Below are 22,044 nucleotides of genomic sequence, written 5' to 3'. Positions count from 1 at the left end.
AGGTAAGGAGCACACCCCTGATTAACGACCAGCAATGCAGAGGGGAACAGAAATTAAGTTTATGATATGACTCCCCGCACCAACCAAATAAAGACCATAATAGTTTTCTAATGAGATGTTTTGACAGATACTCCCTGCTTGCTGCTTACTATAAAGCCATGCCTTATAGCTATCAGGGCTCCCCAACTACCAAAATCACCCTGCATGATGGTGGTGTGGTTGGTGGGGCCTGAGCAAGCTTGAATAGAACAAAGACCCTCCTGTAAGTTGCATGAGATTGGCTCCTCTCTGTGTATTAAGAGATCACTAACATTTCCCTGGCACTACACTCCAACATTGTGGACTATGATCAAATGTACCTTGGTTTTAATTTAACAGGTAGTGTTTTGTAAGTGCTGGGGTTTGCATCCTGATTGGCCTCCACCATGGAATCTGGTAATATCTCATACTTGTTCTGGACACTGAGTCAGCTGGTCATGGCTGAATTCTCCTATATCTCCAAATAGAGGTTGTCTTAATCATCTTCTAGAAGAGGTAACAAGTAAGGTGGACATCTCAGATTCCTTGGAACCATGCTTTCAAGCTTCCTGTTTTGTCCAGGAATGCTGAAGGAGCCCTGTACTATGCTCACCTTGCAGCCGAGTGTGGGCTGGTCTTCAGGGAGAAGCCATTGCCCGTGGGAGAGGAGAAAAGCTCAAAAATTGGACTTTTTGAATCCCTTGTATTGGTTTTGCAGAAACCTAATTTTTGTTACATTACAATTCTTGATGTAGATGATGTTGGCCTCCAAGACATAGAGATTTCCCTGTCTTATACTCTGCACTGCTGGGGTTGGAGACCTGAGGTCCTACATGCAACAAATTAAGAGTAACATTAGTCTCAGAAACACAGTGTTGTATGCTCTGTGTCATTCTTTGACCAAGTTTTCTTTAGGAAAATCTGATAAATTCTAAGAGAGGAAGAAAGGACCTGTGGCAGTAATGAGGTTATGAAGTGTGAAAATGTAGCTCAATGCAAGGGAATGTGCCTAGCATGTCGAGGTTGCCAACTGTATCTCCTGCCAACACACAGATGCAACTTCCCACAAGTGACTGCTTGTATATGTGGATTGGCTCCAGAAAGAAGAAAACTGTCTGGAGACCAAGAAGAAGATGTCAGAAGCACATTGATCATTTGCATTGATTCATCTCTAGGACACTCCATAAAGGGGTCACCTAGTGAGGGTGTGTGGTACTCATGAATGTTCTTCTTACTTGGGAGGTTGGGATAGATAGAAGGATGAAGGCTAGCCTGTTCTGAAGGAAGATGTTACAACAGTAACAAACTGAGAATGTATATAATGAAAGAGAAGAAGAAAGTATGAGAAAGATGTTGTTCTGCATTTGCTTAGGGAAATAATCATATCAAGCAAATGTCTATTAAGTACTAGGGCCCATAGGCTGCACCACATACATTCCATTCATTTAAAAATATTTTCATCATATTTTTTTCATGACCTTTCCCAACGCTCTTAATTTTGTGCCTTATGAATTAAGAAATCAAACATTTAATTCCTCACAACACAGAGGTAGGAATATTTCTGTCTTCTTTAGCCCAGTAGTCAATGCCATGTAAAGACACTCTCTTGAGAGAGAGAGGAAGAGAGAGAGACAGAGCGAAACAGAGAGAGACCAAATCAATATGAAAATTGCTTTACATTGTGTGGTTTGGGTGATTTATGCTTTTAGTACACAGTACTTTTAAGATTGTCACAGGAAATTGCTTATATACAAGAAAGTCATTCTGAACAATGATTCAAAATCTTGTCTAGAAAGGATGAAAACAACTGTTTTCTCTATATACATAAATCGTTTGATATTCTAAATGGCCTGCATTGGGAAATTCAGAGTCCTGGGTGCTTGATCTATGTGTCCATCACACATATGGAGATTCTGTCTCCAAAACCAAAACAAACTCTCAAATTCCACCTAAACATCCACACCCTTAAATTGACTCCCCAAAAGATGAACTATGAGGGTAAAGTCAAAGGTGTCCTTCTGAAAATTATATTCAAGATCAGAGGCAGAAGAACCTAAGCTGAAATGGTACCCTAGGATGCACAGTGAGTAAGGCTGCCCTGGGAAACTCAGTTTATTTGAATTGATGGCATCCTTCTTAAATGAATTAATATCTAAAAAGAAAGAAAAAGAAAGAAAGAAAAACAAACACACAAACATTAAATGAAAACAAAGAAACAAACAAGCCAAAACATAGGTTCCACAATTATTAAAACAGCAGCTGAGCAGACAACTCATCGTTAAGGAGAATGTGCAATTGATTACTAATAAAGCCAAGGCATCCCCAGCTTACTAAACATGCTGGTCCTTCTCATATTAACATCACAAACTAGAGGTATCTGAGAGGAGGGAACCTTAATTGAGGAAATGCTTCTAGTAAATCCAGCTGCAAGGCATTTTCTTAAAAAGTGCCTGATGGGGTAGGACCCAGTCCATTGTGGGTGGTGTCATCCCTGTGCAGGTGATCCTTGGATAGTAGGCAGAGAAAGCTATGGGAAACTATTGTGCCGGGAAATGTTAGTGTTCCCAAGTACATACACAGGAGTCAATCTGATGCAACTCACAACATGCTCTTTATTTTATTTGAGCTACCTGGGGCACTCCCAACACACCACCATCATGCAGGGAAGTTTTGGTGGAGGGGGAGCCCCAAATGTCTATAGGTGCAAGACTTTATATAAAGCAGCAAGCAGGGTTATGTGTGCAGGCATCTAATTGGAAAGATGCTGTACCCTTTAACATGATTGGCTGCTGCTGGGAGTCATATCATAAACTTCTGCTCTCCTCTGCATTGGTGATCATTAGGCAAATGGGTAGGCTTGTAACCCGGGTTGCAGATTTGTTGGGGGAATAACCTAGAGACACTGGTCTTGTAGATGGTGTAAGGATTAGCCTAGAGACTGGAGCTAGGCTCTGGTTTTATTGGGGTGGGGGCAACTTGGAAACTATGCTAGATACCAACCTGTCCATTTACCTGAGGTCAAACTTAGTTCAGGTTCTCTAAATTGGAACCTGAACTTAAAAGCTTTGGGCTCTCATCCCCACTTTCTCTTGTGACTAGAAGTCCCAATCATGGGAGTTCCTGAAGCTTTATGAAAACAGTTAAGATGGCTATATCTTTGTGGTATCCCTGGGGCATGGGTAGGGACCCATCAGTGGGATACAGGAGTGCATCTTGAGGCTGAATTTTTCTTCTGCTGGCAGGGGCCTTCTTAGCCTGTAAATGGATGTGTGGTGGGCCCACACTGCAACTCTGAAGCACAGGGACCCTTTCAGGAATCTCTAGTAACCCCTGGCAGTGTCTCTTGACCAGGCCCCAATCTCTGATTTAAAGTTGGTGATGCTCTAGACCTGGACCTGTTTTATAGAAAGCAAGAAGTTTAAACCAAATACATTTGTGTACCCATTGAAAACCCTCGAAATCCTGTACTAACTTCTGTCTGTAGGTGAATAAAACATAACTTTGAAAGGTGTGAGTCCATCTGGTAGGAAGAATTTTGTAATCTATAAAGGATGAAAGGAAGAAGAGTGACCTTGTCACTGTCAATCTCTAAGTTCAATTTAGTTAACATCTCTTTTAGAATTCTGTTTATCTTTTCTACCTATCCTGAACTCTAGGGTCTGTAAATACAATGAGATTTCTAATCAATCTCCATAATATTAACTAATCTTTAACGTACATGGGACACAAATGTAGTTTTATTGTCTAAACCTATAAACTTAGAAAAACCATACCTCTGTGAGACTGTGAAAGGCAGTTTGTGTTCTGGTCAAAAGAGGCTTACTTTGGAGACTCAGTAGAAAATCCTACAAGGGAGAGAACAGTGAGCTACTCCGACACCAGAGCCCTCAACTGCATCATTCTGTGTCCATCAGTCATGTAGGCTGTCCAGACCCCAACCTCAGAGTTACCTGGCAATTGCTAGGTATGCTCCTCCCCACAGTTACCCTGTAACAGCAAGGTAGCTCAGCCCCATATAAAAGGGGTTGCTTGGCCCTACCTCCTTCTCTTTCTTCTCTTGCCTCCCTTTCTTCTTTTGCATTCTCTCTAGCTCCCTTACTCCCTCTCTCCCCCTCTCTTCTCCCCTCTCTCCACCTGTCCATTGCCAGCCTCTACTTTTCTACCTTTTCTCTCTTTCTCTGCTTCTCTATAATAAAGCTCTAAAACCATCAACCATCTCTGCTCATCAAGACCTGCTGTACTGGAATAATGGAATCGGCATATCTAGTCAGCAGACAGGACCAAAGACTATGCCCTGGAGGAAATCATCATATCTTCTCTCGATGCCACTTTTCTCTTCAGCCTCAGGGCAGACTGAACCACTCCTGGGAGCTCCCAGCCCATTCTCAGTTCTTCTGGGATGTTCACTGACATCCCGGGATGCCCAAGAGCTAGAATCTGGACTCCTTGAGGCTAGGGATCCCAGACTGCTCCCTCTCTAACCCTGCAGACTGCAGTTCCTAGACTCCCCACAGTCAGATGCTCACCGGGGCAGCATGGAGAGCATGAAGGAGTCTCTGAGTATGCCCACCTGGAGCCCTGGAGTTATCATGAGATGCAGGTCATCTCTCCTAACCACTTTCTTTTCTCACAACAAGTGCCCGACACACCTTGAAAGAATTTCTGTTAGAAGATTCTTTGCTCCCATCTGAACAGTCTTTTGCTTAGTTGGGAAAGTCTAAGTCTATCGTGAAAAGGTATCTATGAACACCAGCAAATATTGTTTCTGAATTTTCCTGGTTTTACATTTATGACGTACATTTACTGATAGACTCTTGGCTTGGTGTTCTGGTATTGAGTACTGGGTTGTTTTCCATTGGCAACTGCATTAGTCATTTGACAAGCCTTACAGCTTTTAACAATTCCAACTGTTTTAAATTGGCATCTTCAATTCTGATGTGGGACTGGCAGACTAAATTCTGCAATTTCCAGGGCCCCATGAGTGAAGAACAATGGATCTTTTTCAATTTGTGTAGACCCATTTTCTCTGGTATAATTAGTTTGTAGTCTGTTAACTTTCTTCTGTCATCTCTTATGACACTGACATATGGGCAGAGTTTTGACCCAGATCACATCTTCTGTCTGATCAGTGTGTGGGATCTCCTGGGTCTAGGGTAATCAAGGACATGAAGGGTCCAATTTATAGGGGTCACCCTCTGGGCTGTCTTGTTGTCCTCTGGGATAAAGTTTAGTTCGTCCTTCTACTGTCAGGAGACCTCTGTTCCTATAGATAAGTAGTCCCACAGATATAAGTGGTAGCAGACACACACTGGCTATCATGTCTCTTGCCTTTTCTCACCTCTAATGCCTTGGTCGAAGTTCTCAGTTCAGCTTTCTGAGCTGATCTTCCTGCCAGGAGTAGCTCTGCCCATATGATCTCAGTGTTTGAGACCATTGCTACCCCAGCATACCTCTGTACTTCCTGAATGAGGCTGTTGCCATTGGTGAACCATGTTACCTCTGCATCCATCTATCAGTCCTGCAAAGGCGCATCATTGCAGGTCAGGGCCAGACTTCAGGGCAGCTGAACAGTTATCCTGGGGGCATTCAAGCAAAGAGGCTGGTAATGGGTCATTCTGGCATCTTCTTTAACCAGGAGGTCATTGCTGCACTGATGTGTAAACAGGATGAGAGCCAGATTCTGCCAACTGGTGACATATTGGCCATTGGCTGATGACAGGGACCCAATTTTGAGTATATATTCCCAGATCTAGGGACGTCACCTGTAATTGACAGAGTAAGGCCTTTTTAGCAGAGGCTTACTAGTCCAAAATATTTGGGATATCTAAGAGGTCTTTAGGGTTTTTTGTTTTGTTTCTGTTGCCACTGGAAAGTCATTTATAAACTGATGAAGAGACTTTATCTTCAGATTTTAGCAAAACAAAATGTGGAACTTTGTTATCAATAAAAAAAGCTGGTGGGTTTCCCCTTTAATTTTAGGGTTACCCTGGACATGGGGAAGAGGCACCTTTGATCTTCTGGTTCTCAATTATCACCTTTTTCTGATGCTGTTTCAGGTGTCTACAATGGTCTTCTGGTTTGAACACGGCTGCTAACAGGATCTTTGCTAGGTCTGGAGTCTGTTGCTTCTGCCAATTCACTTGTTTTCCTCTGTAGTCTCACTTTTAGTAAATATTCTCTTTGTCACTATCCCTGGGTCTCTCAGACTCTTTTCTCTTAACCTCTCCAACCTCTATACATTTTTCTTAATATATGGTCTTGCCTGATTGATAGACGCTAAAGCAACTGCTACCTTTGCTTTTGGTAATTCAGGGTCCATTGGGGTGTATTGTCGAAAGGCCTCCATGATCCTCCTTAAAGGGCTTTTACTCTCTAATATCATACATCATGGTCATTTTTGTGGTCCTGTGTCCTTGAGACCTACCAGAAGAGCCTGAAGGTAGACCAAGAGCCTCCTCTTACCTTTAATGGTGTTAAAATCCTTGTCTGGATAATTCATGGGAAAGGAAGCATATAGGAGGGGGATCCCCTGTGGGGCCAGCAACCAGCTTCCTGGTCTCTTGTGTGATGAAGGAAACCTGTAGATTGTGGTAGACATAGCCTTTCTCTTGTTAATAAGTCCATCAAAGTCAAAGTTACTTTGTCAGAGTCAACTGGCAAAGTCATGTCATCAAAGTTACCTGTCAAAGTCATCTCATCAAAGTTACCTCTCAAAGTCATCTCGTTAAAGTCACCTCATCAAAGTTTCTTTGTCAAAGTCATCTTGATATGAGAAACACAAACACAACATACAAAACATATATAAAACCTTCCCTGTCTTTCAAGCAGAAAGAAGAAAGAACCAGAACTGTCACTCATGTAAAAGAGCTCCCTATGACACCCAAAACACAAGGCTAACCTTTTCTCTCTATCTGGCAGAGATGAGAAATAGCAGCATTGGAGCCAGACATACAAGAGAGCTGGGGGTGGCTGAGCTGTTTGAACCACTCTAGGTATCTCTGTGTCCTCTAGACTATAGTTCTAAGACATGAAGAACTGAAGAGATGAGAGATGTAGGAAGAGATTTACACTTTATTTTACATGAGGGCAGTAATGACAAACCATAATCTTTGATATCTGTTGCATGTATGCTGCAGTCTCTCCCCTTTCAGGACTAATACAGTAACCATGGCAGTTCCATGTCTGAAGAGGACAAAAATCACCTGTGGAGGATGTACTCTATGAGGCATTGATAAGGTGAATCCTGCCAATTAAAGTGTTGAATTAAGAAGTGTTTAGGATATTTCTAAACCAGAACCTTAAGTGAAAAATGATTTCCAGTGAGGTTTTCCTGAGGGGGACCTACAAATTCACGAACTAAATTGGAAGGAGTCATCACAAGATCTGTGGGTGTAATCAGAATAACACACTGGAAAAAAGAAAGTCACCTTAAGAGGTTTGGGGTTTTGCTTTCTGCCCACTATATAGGAGCTCTTCCACATGCCCTCCATTTTGTGAGCACTCAGACTGCTGACAAGTTCAGGAAAAAAACACCTTCCTTATTCATGTTTATGTCAGGAATCAGTGTAAGACCAGCACAAGGGAAAGCAACACATGTGCAGAGATTGATATTATGTCTTCATTTGTTGAAGAGTGACCCCAGTAATCAAAGTACACTAGTGATGGCCATTCTTTCTATCTGGACTACTCTGGGCTTAGATAACATACAAAACTAGAGGGCACAGCTTTTAAAAATTTTTTGCTTAAGATGAAGTATTTAGATCCAGTTCAAATACAGACCCATGGGGTAGAAATACACACACCTTTAATCTGAGTCGTGAGACATGAAAACACACACCTTTAATCCAGAAATTGAGACTAGAAGACACACCCTGAACTGGGCCATACCTTCTGATAGGGGCCTATATAAACACATGGAAGAAGGAAGATTTGTCTCTTGGCCTGCTTGCTCTCACCACACTAGCAAGCTCATTTCTTCAGTGACATTAGAAACTACTTCTTCAGGATTCTGGTATATATTGAAGAACACCTGAGACTTCAAACTTTGTGGACTAAGTAAGTAGTGGCTTTAACAGCTGTTATATTAGCTGGACCTCTGCCCGTACTCTTTGGTTGGTAGTTCAGTCCTGGGGAGAGTGTAACTAGTGACACCATTGCTCAGAAAATGGGCTTGCAAACCACCTCAACTCCTTCAGTCTCTTCTCCAAATCATTCATTGCAAACCACATTCTACCTCACTACTTGTGTTCAGGGAAATGGTTTATCCTTTGAGTAGAGGAAGGCTTTGTTTGAGTTAATTTTATATCTAGCCCTGCTGAAGTTGTTTATCAGGTTTAGGAGTTTTGTGGTGGGATTTTTGGGGTGGCTTAAGGATGCTATTATATCAGCTGCAAATAGTGATATTTTGACTTCTTCCTTTCCAATTTGTATCCTTCTCATATCCTTTGTTGTCTAATTGCTCTGGTTAGGACTTTGAGTACTCTATTGAATAGGTAGGCAGAGTCCCTGATTTTAGTGAGGTTTCTTCATGTTTTTCTCCATTCATTTGATGTAGGTTACTGGTTTGCTGTATATTACTTTTATTATGCCTAGGTTCGGGCCTTGAATTCCTGATCTTTCCAAGACTTTCACCATGAAGGGTTGTTAAATTTTGTCAAATGCATTCTCAGCATCTAATGAGATGATCATATGGTTTATTTTTTGAGTTTGTTTATATAGTGAATTATGTTGATGGATTTCCATATATTGAACCATCCCTGCATCCCTGGGATGAAGCCTAATTGACTGAGGTGGATGATCATTTTGATGTGCACTTAGATTCCATTTGTGAGAATTTTATTGAGTATTTTTCCATTGAAGTTTATGGAGGAAATTGTTATGAAGTTCTCTTTTCTTTGATGGGTCTTTGTGTGGTTTTTGTTTCAGCATAACTGTGGCTTCATGGACCGAATTGGGTAGTGTTCCTTCTGTTTCGATTTTGTGATATTAGTAAGAAGAGTATTGGTATTAGGTCTTCTTTGAATGTCTGATTGAATTCTGCACTAAAGCTATCTGGTTCTAGAGTTTTTTGGTTGGGAGACTTTTAATGACTGCTTCTATTTCTTTAGGGGTTACGGGACTGTTTAGATGATTTGCAGGAAGGGCAAGTCACAATCAGAACCAGCGAGACCAACTAACACCACAGATAACCAGATGGCAAGAAAAATACAGCACAATATAAATAAGAGTGTTTAAAAATTTTCAAACTCTTAGAAAAGTGGATAGAATAGCCAAAACTAGGTACCACAGACCTAAGATTCAATAAACACACAAAGACACATAAAGGCAGAGACAAAGAGGGACACAAACACAGAGGGGGGAGACAGAGAGCAGGAGAGAGAGAGGGGGAGACTTAAAACTCCCTACAGATCTATATTATCTTCTATAAAACAAATATTGAAACCTAGAGAAAAATACGGTAGAAACACAAGTTTCCAACATAATAGAAGGGGCAATTTAGGAGAAATTGAAATTAAAATCTAAACTGTATCTATAATTTTATCTAACAGGATCAAGGGGAAATAACTTACAGTTCTTTTTTACAGATCAACTTAAATCTCGAAACTATCTCCAGCAGAAATGTCAGGAGACATGGAAGCCACTGGGTGGGGATACACACATATCAGCATTTACAACTTCTGCCACAAGTGGACCATTGGCAACTTTTCATTTTTCATGGATGGAACTAGGGAAAAGATTACAAGCCCAAAATTCTCACTGGAGGCCAGTGACAAAGTAGACTGTTGTTTGAGGGTACACCCAAACGGAAGTGATGAAGAAAGCAAAGATTACCTGTCAGTTTACCTGGGGTTACTCCACTGTCAAAAGAGCCCAGTTTGGGCAAAGTATGAATTCTGGATCATAAATTCCCAAGGAGAGAATTTTCAAAGTATGAAGAGCACAAATGCCGTTAGCTTTCAAAAAAACCAATACAGGGGATTCAAAAAGTTTATCCTACGAGATTTCCTCCTCTCCAATCCACCTTGGCTCCTCCCTGAAGACCAGCTTACCCTCTGCTGCCAAGTGAGCATAGTGGGAGCCTTCTTTAACACATCTGAACAGAACATAACACCTGTAATCATGGATCCAAGACACATGATGGCAGATGACCTAGGTGAGCTGTGGGAGAATTCCCTCTTCACAGACTGCTGCCTGTTTGTAGCTGGCCAAGAATTCAGGGCTCACAAGGCCATCCTAGCAGCTCGCTCTCCAGTTTTCAGAGCCATGTTTGAACATGAAATGGAGGAGAGACTAACAAACCATGTTGACATCAATGACCTGGATCCCAAAGTCTTCAAGGAGATGATGGGCTTCATCTACACTGGGAAGGTGCCAAATCTCCACAGTCACTCCATGGCCTGTGATCTGCTGGCAGCTGCTGACAGGTATGGCATGGAGGGCTTGATGGTCATATGTGAGGATGCTCTCTCCAGGAACCTCTCTGTGGAGAATGCTGCACACACTCTCATCCTGGCTGACCTCCACAGCACACAGCAGCTGAAGACTCAGGCCCTGGATTTCATTGTACTTCATGCTTCTAAGGTCTCTGAGACCTCAGAGTGGAAGTCAATGGTAGAGTCCCATCCCCACTTGGTGGCTGAAGCATTCCACTTCCTGGCTTCTGCACGGTGTTTTCTTGGAGTCCTCACTTAAACACCTAAAATGAGTTTAGGGGATGGACAGCTATGACCAACATCTGTCTTCCAATAGCATAACCAGTGTTGTTACCACCGATTTCTGGTTACAGTACAGTATTGCTGGAACATTTATGGTGAACCTGGGAAACATTAGCATGGTGGCTCAGCATTTAAAACTGTTATATGTTAAAATGGTGGGTTGGGGATGGAGTCTGGGCAGTCTACTTGACATCTACTCTGTTATTGTTCTAGTTTGATTTTTGTCTGATGACATGGAAATTGGGATTTAACTTAGGTGCTGGACAAAGCGCAGACAATCCCGAGTTTCTTCAGAGAAACTTGTCTGCATTGGACTATGTAGAAGAGATGACTAGGGCCCAGAGCAAAGGATAAATCAAGCACAAAACCTTGTCTGCTGGAACTTGCAGTGTGATTTATAAAAATGCATACCATAAATAACCATGTTAAACCTTATCAAGACCTGTTTAGCCTTTGAACTATAGATGAGAGTCCATGTGGACTGATGTTGTTGGGAGCTATTAAGACAACTCTTGATCTCTGAATTGGGCCTCCCCCCCCCAGAAGGGGGCTTTTATTGCCCTACCCCTCCCACTGACAAGTATCTATACTTCCCCTTTTGCTTGTGCATTTAAGCCTTGGGCCTTTGTCAATACATTTGGGGCTTTGATGCATTCCAGAATGCTTCCATGTCGTTATTCGCACAAGGCCCTCGTCCCTCTGTACCCCGCATTTGGTTCTTAGGAGGAGGTCCCCTCGAGACCCTCGAATAACTGGACCTGCTGGACGGGTCACGTGGCACCCAATGTGGGGCATGAGGTACGACCACTCTTCGGACAAAGGATTAAAGAGGTACCGCGCAGACATGGAAACAGTGGGACAGTCAGCTGATACTTCGCTAGTATCGAGTATTGAGGACGGACATCAGAGAGGTAAGCCTAGGCATTCAGTTGTTGTCCCATTAACCATGGGGAAGGTTCTGTCCAAAGAGGCAGTTTTTATTCAAGAGATGAAGGGTTCTCTTAAGGAGAGAGGGATAAGAGTTTAAAAAAAGGATTTAATAAAGTTTTTTTGTTTTGTGGACAAGAGATGTCCATGGCTGGTATTAAATGGTTCTGAAATACACCCTTTAACCTGGAATAAAGTAGGCAAAGAAATCAATAGTTTAATAAAACAAGAAGATGTCCCTGAATCCTTTTTTAGTTATTGGGGAATCATCAGAGACCTCCTTGAGCAGGCAGAAAAAGGGCAGAGAAGGCACTCACTTCTTAGCCCTCACTGAAGATTTTTTTAGAAAACTCCCGATTGCCATCTCATAAAAGCAAAGCTGAGCCATCTGCGAATCATCAGTCTAGGCTGTCATCGATTATCTATGCCCCGGCCCCTAAGGACTCCCTGCCTTCCCCTCTTTCTCCCCAAATTACATTAGATTCTAGAAAAGGGGCCACTGATCAACCCTCTGTTGGACCAAAAAGAATTTACCCCGTTTTGTATAAGGAGTTGTCAAACAAAACCCTCGATCCTGCCTCAGAGGCAGAATTGGGTGAGGAAGCCTTTAAATATGAACAAGACCACTATGGTCCCGGGCCCGGTGCCTATCTTACCATGGAGCCCTTCAATTACCACCCCCCCTCCTTACTTGCCCCCCATTCCCCCTACCGCCCATCCCATATCGCTGGCTTCTCCATCCGTTCGGCAATTACTTCAAACTAAAAAAGAACTTCAGACTCAGATCACCAATCTTAAAGATGTTCTAGGGCTTCAAAAGGAGCTAAAAGACCTCAGTCTAGAGACCCAGAGTCTACAAAGAGCCTTCATGGGGAACCTTCAAGGTCCCATCTCAAAAAATCCCCAAACTGGCCGCAGAGGTCCCTCTCAGAAACAAGGGAATAAAAATTTGACCTTCCCTGTCCTCACCCAAGCTCAAGCTTGTCAGGTTGTTCCAGGTCATGAGGACCCCCCCCCCACTGGCTTTTCTGATAAAGATCAGGGGGAACCAGAGAGTGATAAGGAGGAATATCAAACAAACTCTGATTCCGATGAGGGTGGCATGTCCCCTGATGAAGGGTTGGACACCAACAGCGAACCAGTCTACAAAAAGCTAAAACTGAAACATGTAAAAGATCGTCATTCAGCAGTCAAAAATTATGGGGTTAATGCCCCGTTCACAGTATCTATATTAGAAGGTTTAGCAGGAGAAGGCTACTTGATACCCAATGAATGGAATAAAGTTGTTTAGTCTGTCCTCACTAGAGGCCAATATTTAACTTGGAAGTCAGAGTTTGTGGACAGAGGAGAAAATTTGGCTGCAAATAATAAAAAGAATCCTACCAGTAAGGCAGCCTCCTAGACTGCTGATAAAATCTGTGGTAAAGGCAATTTCGCTACAGACAAAAAACAATTAGAGCTCTCCCCTGGTATCCTCGCCCAGATGGCGCAGGCGGCCCTGGGAGCTTGGCATGCTGTCCCTGCTGCAGGGGCGCTAACTACGCCCCTAACCAAGATTATACAAGGGCCCCAAGAGTCCTATGCGCAGTTCGTTGCCAGATTGCAGGAAGCAGTTGAGAGAATTTTGGGACCTGAGGAAAGTGAGGGTCTGTTAGTCTGACAACTTGCTCTTGAAAACGCCAATTCGGCATGTAGGGCTGCCCTGAGAGGTAAAACCAAGAGTTTAGATATAAATGGTATGATCAAGCTTTGTAATGAGGTAGATGTGTTTTCTCAGCAAGTTTCTAAGTCTATTAACCTGGCCATTGGGGCTGCTCTACAACTAAGTAAAGGACAAAAAACTTGCTATAGATGCAACCAACCTGGACATTTTGCTAGAGAATGCCCTACGCAAGGACAGACCACCCTAGTCTCAACCAGGCCTGTTACCCAACAAAAACTCTCCCCTGGTCTTTGCCACAAGTGCAAGAGAGGACACCATTGGACACGAGATTGCTGATCTAAGACTGATATCAATGGCCATCCACTATCTGTGGTTCAGGGAAATGGCCAAAGGGCCCCCCTGAGGGGCCCGTCTCCCCTAATAACAACTGCAGACAAGCCCCTAGCCCCCATGGGAGATTGTGCAGGGCCACGACAGGAAATGCAGCGTTGGACCTGTGTTCCTCCACCACCAGTATTATAACTCCTGAGGAGGGAACAGTGGTCATCGAAACAGGTGAATTTGGGCCTCCTCCCCAAAAGACGTTTTTTCTCATCATCGGCCGAGTGTCCAGACTTTTACAAGGCCTAACAGTGACTCCTACAGTGGTTGACACCGACTACCATGGGGAGATAAAAATCTTAGTCACCGCCACGCAGGGACCACTTACCCTTAGGGCTGGAGAGCGCATAGCTCAAGCCCTACCACTCCCACTATTCGGCCATTTCCCTTATATGAAAAAAGAGGGAGGACCATCCTCCCCGGGATCCTCAGAAGTCTACTGGGCACAGAAAATAACTGATTCACGGCCCATGTTGACTTTGTTTCTAGAGGGCAAACAGTTTCAAGGACTCCTGGATACTGGGGCAGATGTGACAGTAATTTCCTTAACACATTGGCCTGCAGCCTGGCCCTTACAGCCCACTGCCACTCATTTAAAAGGCATAGATCAAACACAGGACACCTTACAAAGCTCCAAACTACTAACATGGTCAGACAAAGAAAACAATACTGGAACTGTTCGACCCTTTGTGGTCAAAGGCCTTCCTGTAAACCTATGGGGAAGAGACATACTCTCCCAAATGGGGATGATAATGTTTAGCCCCAGTGAGACTGTCACCAATTTGATGCTAAAAACAGGGTACCTCCCAGGGAAGGGTCTAGGGAAAGATGAACAAGGAAGGATTTCTCCCATTATGCCCACACCCAAAAATAATAAAAAGGGTTTAGGGGCAGACCTTTTTTCCTAGAGACCACTGCTCCTCCTGCATTCCAGGCAGATAAAATATCTTGGAAATCCAATGATCCTGTCTGGATCGATCAGTGGTCTATGTCTCAAGAGAACGTTCAGGCAGCCTTACAGTTGATGCAGGAACAATTAAGACTGTCACACCTTGAGCCTTCTACCTCCCCGTGGAACACACCGATATTTGTCATAAAAAAGAAAAGTGGAGCCTGGAGACTGTTACAGGACCTTCGAGCTGTAAATAAGACCATGATGCCGATGGGGGCACTTCAACCAGGCTTACCATCTCCTATCGCAATTCCCAGAGGTTATTCTAAAATTGTCATAGATATTAAAGATTGTTTCTTTTCTATCCCACTTCATCCCCAAGATTGTGTCCGTTTTGCCTTTTCCATTCCCATTGTAAATCACGTGGGACCAAATCCCCGCTTTCAATGGCGGGTTTTACCCCAGGGAATGGCTAATATCCCTACCTTATGTCAGAAATATGTGCCACAGATTATTAACCCTTTAAGACAAGAATTCCCTGATGCCTATATAGTACACCATATGGATGACCTGCTCGTTGCCACAAAAGAATTATCCTCCACCCATGTGGTTGCCCAGGCCATAGTTAGGGCCCTCCAAAGGTGGGGATTTGTCATAGCTCCTGATAAAATTCAAATTCAGTACCCTTTCATGTTTCTAGGCTTTCAGTTAGAACCCATTAGAGTTCATTCCCAGAAATTAACCATCCGCACCTCACAGCTGAGGACCTTAAATGATTTCCAAAAGTTGGAGATATAAATTGGTTACGTCCCTATTTAAAATTGACTACTGGAGACCTAAAGCCCCTTTTTGATACACTCCGGAGAGATTCTGACCCAAACTCCCTGAGAAAGTTATCTCCTGCTGCCCTAGAGGCGATTAATGGTGCAGGGACTTGTGCAAATGCCACCCAACATGCGGCCCTCAGAGATCAACTCTTTTCCAAAAACAGTCATTCTGAGGGATTTTACGTATGCCCAGGTCCCTCACATTGTGCTCCTAATCTTGGCCATAAGTGCGGCTATGACAATTCGGTTTTTTTGTGCCTCCTGGGGGTGTGAGACCACTGGCGATGCCTATTGGAGCCCCTCATCTTCGTGGGACCTTATTACCCTCAAAAATATTGGAACATATTCCACCAATGATGATCCTTGCGAAAGTGAAGGGCCCACTAAGGGATGGTGTAATCCACTGATCCTAAAATTTACTGCTAAGGGGAGGAATTTAAAAGCATGGGAAAGTTCACGCCCTCTGGCCTGGGGCCTAAAATTGTATCAAGATAACAATGATAATGGCCTGACCTTTAAGGTTTAGCTTCTTAAAACCATCCCTAACAATCATAAATTTTTCTATAGGGCCTAATCCCCAGTTACACTACCCTATATCCCCAAACAGTCCCTGACTTCCAGGTACCCGCCCTCCTGTTCCTGCCCCAGGGCATGATACAACCCTATTTCAGCCCACTCTCCCTGCGGGGGGGGGGGCTCTTCCACTGATTTACTGTGGTCTATATTGAATGCTTCTGCTTTAGCCTTGTTAGATAAGACACAAAGAGATAATGTGTCAGAATTTGAAGATTGTTGGATGTGCTTTTCTGCTTCCCCGCCCTTTTATGAGGGCATAGCCTTATTTGGAAATTTTACCCTGCTTTCAGATGCTAGGCAGCTTCCCTTTGAGTCAGTTCAGCTTACCCTGACAAAACTCTCTGGGATAGGAAGTTGTGTGTTGGTCCCAGACATGCTTCTGCCACGGCCCTTGCTAGAGATTTGCAATAACACGTTTAGAGTAAATAAAAATGGGTTTTCTTATCTTCTTGCCCCAAATGATACCTTTTTAGCATGTTCCACGGGCCTTACACGGTATATTATTATACAGGATTTTATAAATAATAGAGATTATTGTGTCCTGGTTCAGCTTTTTCCAAATTTTAGTATTCATAAGTCAGATGACTTATTAAAGTTTTGGGACCGAGGTGCCTCCTTGCCATCTCGCTACAAAAGAGAGCCTATCTCAGCAGTGACCCTTTCGGTCCTTCTTGGCCTGGGTGCTGCTGGGACTGGAACCGGAATCGCAGCCCTTGTGTCATCTCAACAGAATGTGCGAAATTACCATCTGCTCAAAGAGGCTATTAGCCAAGATATAGAGAATATAAAAAGGGACCTAGATGATCTTACTGATTCCTTGGTCTCCTTTTCAGAAGTTGCCCTTCAAAATAGAAGGGGATTAGATTTCCTCTTTCTACAACAAGGAGGCTTATGCACTGCAGTTAAAGAACAATGCTGCGTATATGTTGATAAAACTGGATTAGTTAAAGATAGCATTGCCAAGGTTACTGCCAGTTTAGAAAAAAGAAAAAGGGAGAGAGAACAACAAGAGTCATGGTATCAAAATTTGTTTTCAACCTCCCCCTGGCTCTCAACCTTGTTGTCGCACAAGGCCTCATCCCTCTCTACCCCCCATTTGGTTCTTAGGAGGAGGTCCCTTCGAGACCCTTGAATAACTGGACCTGCTGGATGGGTCATGATGTGACAGAATTTAACCTTCAAATGCTCTCCAGTTTTGTTGTTTTTGTTTTGTAAGCGGCTTTGGAAAAATTATATGATAGTAGGTGTAGTAATTCATGCTCCTAACCCCAGCACTGAGGTAGCTGCAACAGAAAGATTAGTAGACCCCAACCTGGGCTAAAAGAGAAGAAATTTACATTATGCGTTATTATGTCTGTTTATCTGCCTTATATTATTATGAAATTTAAAAATTGAGTGCTGAGAAAGACTGATGAATTTTTCATTTATTTATATAAAATTGTCACAGCAAGTTCCCCCTTCCCCTGAACCTTGTGACTTTCAAAATTATTTTTATGGACAGCTGAGAGTGAAGAGTCCTCTCAGGATAGGAAACGAACATGTATTGAACCAGTGCAGGGCTGAGGAAATGCATGCTACATCCTTCAAAACAACTATCTTGTAGGCCATTCAACTAATACATTATTAATGTTGAAAAAATAAATGACAGAAATCCAAAAGTATCTTCTTCTTCATGTCTTATCCTTGTTATTCGTGTCTCCACTTAAACTCTAAAGAATGTGTGGATACTTCCTAGTGAACTTTGGTGACATTCTTGAAAAGTCAAAACATCTGTTGAAAGTAAGACACTCAGACAGGCACAGTGGCTCACACCTTTAATCCCAGCACTAGGGAGGCAGAGGCAGGTAGATCTGAGTTCAACAGTCTACAGAGCCAGTTCTAGGACAGCCAGGGATATAAAGAGAAATGCTATCTTAAAAAAGAAAAAAAGAGATTAAGACACCCTGTCAGCAGTTTGAGGGTGGGGTTCATACTATTTTTGTTGTGCAGTCTGCTTTTGTAATGTGTTTAATCCTCATGGTACTCCGTGGCCCTCTGTAGCTCTGTGCTGGAGGAAGACTTCAGCAGTAGTAGACACAGTCCAGTCTCTGTCTGATCTGCCTTCCATGGGTAACCAGAGTATATTCTGCCACCCTGAACCTTGTAAGGAAAGTGTAAGTGCTCCTTCTTTGTAGCAGGTTGTCCTTCCCTCCCCACGTTTGCTTTGTAAGATGAATGAGCAATATGGCAGATCTTTGATCCCATTCAAGAGTCCTTTCTTCCTCTCTGAGGTGGAAGAAAGCTGCCTTTCTAAGGGAAAAGATTTGTATAAGCATGGCAGCTCATGTCTATTATCCTAACATTTAGACTAAGGAAGAGGTTCATGAGTTGAAGGCCAGCCTGGTTTTCAAAATAAGAACTTGTCTCAAAGCAGCATAACAGTACATCAGCAAAGGGTGTTTAACAGCCTCACATCTTCCTTTCCTGTGTCTTGCTGGATAGGTCATATGCCCCAGTGTCTGAAAGTATGCTGCAGTGACAGTAATCTCATCTCCTAGCACAAGGAGCTTTCCCATGACCAAGGGGACCTTCCTTCCCTTGATGCTGCTGACAGTGGTCGTGGGAGCTGCACATCATGCTCTGATGGTTCTCATGACAACATACAGACCATTCAGCACCAGAGAAGCTGGGAAATACTGCCATTTGGACACACTCACTTTAACTATTCAGGGGATGCTGCGGGCGTCTTCCATGGGCTACTGGGGAGAAGATTCAGAAGGCTACACAGGCACTATCAAGCCAAGGGGTGGGAAGGATGTCTCCACTGAGGCAGAGAGCAGCAGCATGGAGCCCATGACTACAGAGGAAGCCAAACCTGTCCCTATGGCTGCCCACATAGTTGTGATGCCAAGCACTACCAAGGGACCCATCAGTAAGTGTGGAAATGGAATGCTAGGGGGCACACCTCAACTATGGCTGTAACCTAGTTACTGTGGAAACTGGCTCCTCAATTGTCCATTGCCACATATGGTCCCAAATCAGAACTTCGAGGAAAGCAGATGCTGTTTTGGTTTCCAGGACTTCCCACATTATCATCATGAACCAGTCTTCTGATTTTATTTTTTTATTTTTTAAAAAATTTTATTAGCTATTTTGTTCGTTTACATTTCCAATGCTATCCCAAAATTCCCCCATGCCCTTCCCCCTCTCTCCTGGCCCTGGCGTTCCCCTGTACTTAGGCATATAAAGTTTGCAAGACCAATGGGCCTCTGTTTCCACTGATGTCCGACTAGGCCATCTTCTGATACATATGCAGCTAGAGACACAAGCTCCGGGGAATACTGGTTAGTTCGTATTGTTGTTCCACCTATAGGGTTGCAGATTTCTTTAGCTCCTTGAGTACTTTCTCTAGCTCCTCCATTGGGGGCCCTGTGATCCATCCAATTAGCTGACTGTGAGCATCCACTTCTGGGTTTGCTAGGCCCAAAAATAGCCTAACAAGAGACAGCTATATCAGGGTCCTTTCAGCAAAATCTTGTTAGTGTATGCAATGCTGTCAGTGTTTGGAGGCTGATTATGGGATGGATCCCCGGGAATGGCAGTCTCTAGATGGTCCAACCTTTTGTCTCAGCTCCAAACTTTGTCTCTGTAACTCCTTCCATGGGTGTTTTGTTCCCAATTCTAAGACTGGGCAAAGTGTCCACACTTTGGTCTTCGTTCTTCTTCAGTTTCATGTGTTTAGCAAATTGTATCTTATATCTTGGGTAGTCTAAGTTTCTGGGCTAATATCCACTTATCAGTGAGTTCATATCATGTGAGTTCTTTTGTGATTGAGTTACCTCACTCAGAATGATGCCCTCCAGGTCCAACCATTTGCCTAGGAATTTCAGAAATTCATTCTTTTTAATAGCTGAGTAGTACTCCATTGTGTAAATGTACCACATTTTTTTGTATCCATTCCTCTGTTGAGGGGCATCTGGGTTCTTTCCAGCTTCTGGCTATTATAAATAAGGCTGCTATGAACATAGTGGAGCATGTGTCCTTCTTACTGGTTGGAACATCTTCTGGATATATGCCCAGGAGAGGTATTGTGGGATCCTCCGGTAGTACTATGTCCAATTTTGTGAGGAACCGCTAGACTGATTTCCAGAGTGGTTGTACAAGCTTGCAATCCCACCAACAATGGAGGAGTGTTCCTCTTTCCCTACATCCTCACCAGCATCTGCTGTCACCTGAATTTTTTATCTTAGCCATTCTGGCTGGTGTGAGGTGGAATCTCAGGGTAGTACACAGCCATCATAGCAAAGTCTAAACGTAATAAATGGAAATCACTATCATTCAATTATAGATAAATAAATATTGACATTTTTGTAAATTCTCCTGGAATTTTTTTTGTAGTTTTTATCTTATTTGTGTCTGTGTGTTTGCCTGTTTAACTGTATTGTTACAAAACGAGGGGCTTAGGGCTGAAGAGATAGTTCTGTGTCTAAGAGCTCTTGTTTCTTGGCCAGAGGAGCAAAATTCAGCTCCCAACACTCATGTGGACATCTTAGAGCCCGCAGTAACTCTAGATACAGGAGATCCAACACACTCTGCTGGCCACTGGATCTCATGTGTGTGCGTGTGTGCTCGTGTATGTGTGTGTGTGTCTGTGTGTGTGCATGTGTACATACAGAATTTTAAAACCACGCTTTTTAAAAAGGAAGGCCTGGAGAGATGGCTCTGTGGTTAAGCATATAAACTGCTCTTGCAGCACAGTTCAGTTTCCACACCCATGTAGGTGTGGCTCAGGACTGCCTAAAATGTTAGTGCAGGAAATCCAGTCCTTTCTTCTGGCTCCCAGGGACAACTTTGCTCCCATGCATGTACCTCACACAGAAACAGGCATACATATAAATCTTGTTAAAATACACCTGGTTTTAGAGCTTAAATAAACTTCACTAATTACATTCCAACCAATAAGCATGTACATAGTTTTATTTATTTATTGCAGTCTGAGTTTGGTTCCTCTGTCTGTTATAAAACCAATCTGACCAAAAGCAACTTGGGGAAGGAAAGCGTTTATTCCATCTTCCATTCCAGGTAAGAAAAGCCCATCATTCAGGGAAGTTGGAGCAGGAACTGAAGCAGGGTCCTGGGAAATACTGCCTACTGGATTACCCTCAGGCTCACAGTCAGCTCATATAGGCCAGGCCTACTTTCCAAGGGAGGGCACTACCTGCAGTGGGCTGGACCCTCCTGAGTCAATTAGCAATCAGGAAAATGTCCTGCCACCTACTGGAGGCAGTTCCTCAAGTTGAAATTTCCCTTTTCCAGGTTAATCAAGGTAGCACCCTAGACTGGCCATCACAGTTATTACTGTATATAAGACAGTAGGCTGGACCTGCTTCAGCTACTTACTCCTGGCTCAGCTTCCTAGGTGCTGGAATATGGACCTAAACAACCACACCCAGCTGCCTTTTTAGTAGATTTTATAAACCAGGTATGACAGTGTAGAAATTGAATCCCAGCTTTTGGGAAGCAGAGGCAAGAGGATCTGTTCGTGTTCAAGGCCAACCTGGTCTACATATCACCTTCTAGCATAGCCAAGGCTACACCCACCCCCAAAGATATATACATATATTTTTGTGGATATTGTGGATATCTGTTAAGATTTGCATGATGTACCCATTTTGTTGTTTTTGTGCATGATAGCACAGAGAAATTATCCACTTGTTGATTCCTTATTTTGTTTTCTCCCCTGCTGTGTTTGCAGAAGATGAACAAGTGTCTACTGTTTGAGGCACAGGCTCCTTGATCCAGAATGAGCCACCCAAAGGAGAGCACAAGAAGACATCCCAAGCCTTGGAGCCTTGGCATGCACATCTGAGGATGGTGGACCAGTTCGCCTCCTTCCCTGCCTTAAAGTAGCATGGGGCTTCTTCTCCCCTTCTTCCTTTCCCCTTTGCATGTGAACATGTGAAATACTGTGAAGAAAGGCGATTCCCTCTGGCAGTCCTTCTCCATGCCTGGAAGGAGATTCCAATCTTCCTCTTAGATTTCAATCCAGTCCTAGCCCTGGATCTC

At 43.3% G+C, this 22,044-nt stretch overlaps 1 protein-coding gene across 1 annotated transcript; it reads left to right on the top strand.

The window, feature by feature from the left end:
• Positions 1-9,636: 9,636 nt before the first annotated feature.
• On the top strand, positions 9,637-10,710 carry LOC147005533 (TD and POZ domain-containing protein 5-like). Its single transcript, XM_085835281.1, has one exon. It carries the CDS (start codon positions 9,637-9,639, stop codon positions 10,708-10,710), a length of 1,074 nt encoding a protein of 357 aa, XP_085691407.1.
• The last annotated feature ends 11,334 nt before the right edge of the window (positions 10,711-22,044 follow it).

This window comes from Mus caroli, unplaced genomic scaffold (assembly GCF_978045245.1).
Source record: "Mus caroli unplaced genomic scaffold, Mus_caroli_1 scaffold_3, whole genome shotgun sequence".
Taxonomy (NCBI): Eukaryota; Metazoa; Chordata; class Mammalia; order Rodentia; family Muridae; genus Mus; species Mus caroli.
Note: the sequence above shows the minus strand (reverse complement) of the source record. Positions and strands in the feature narration are given on the sequence as shown.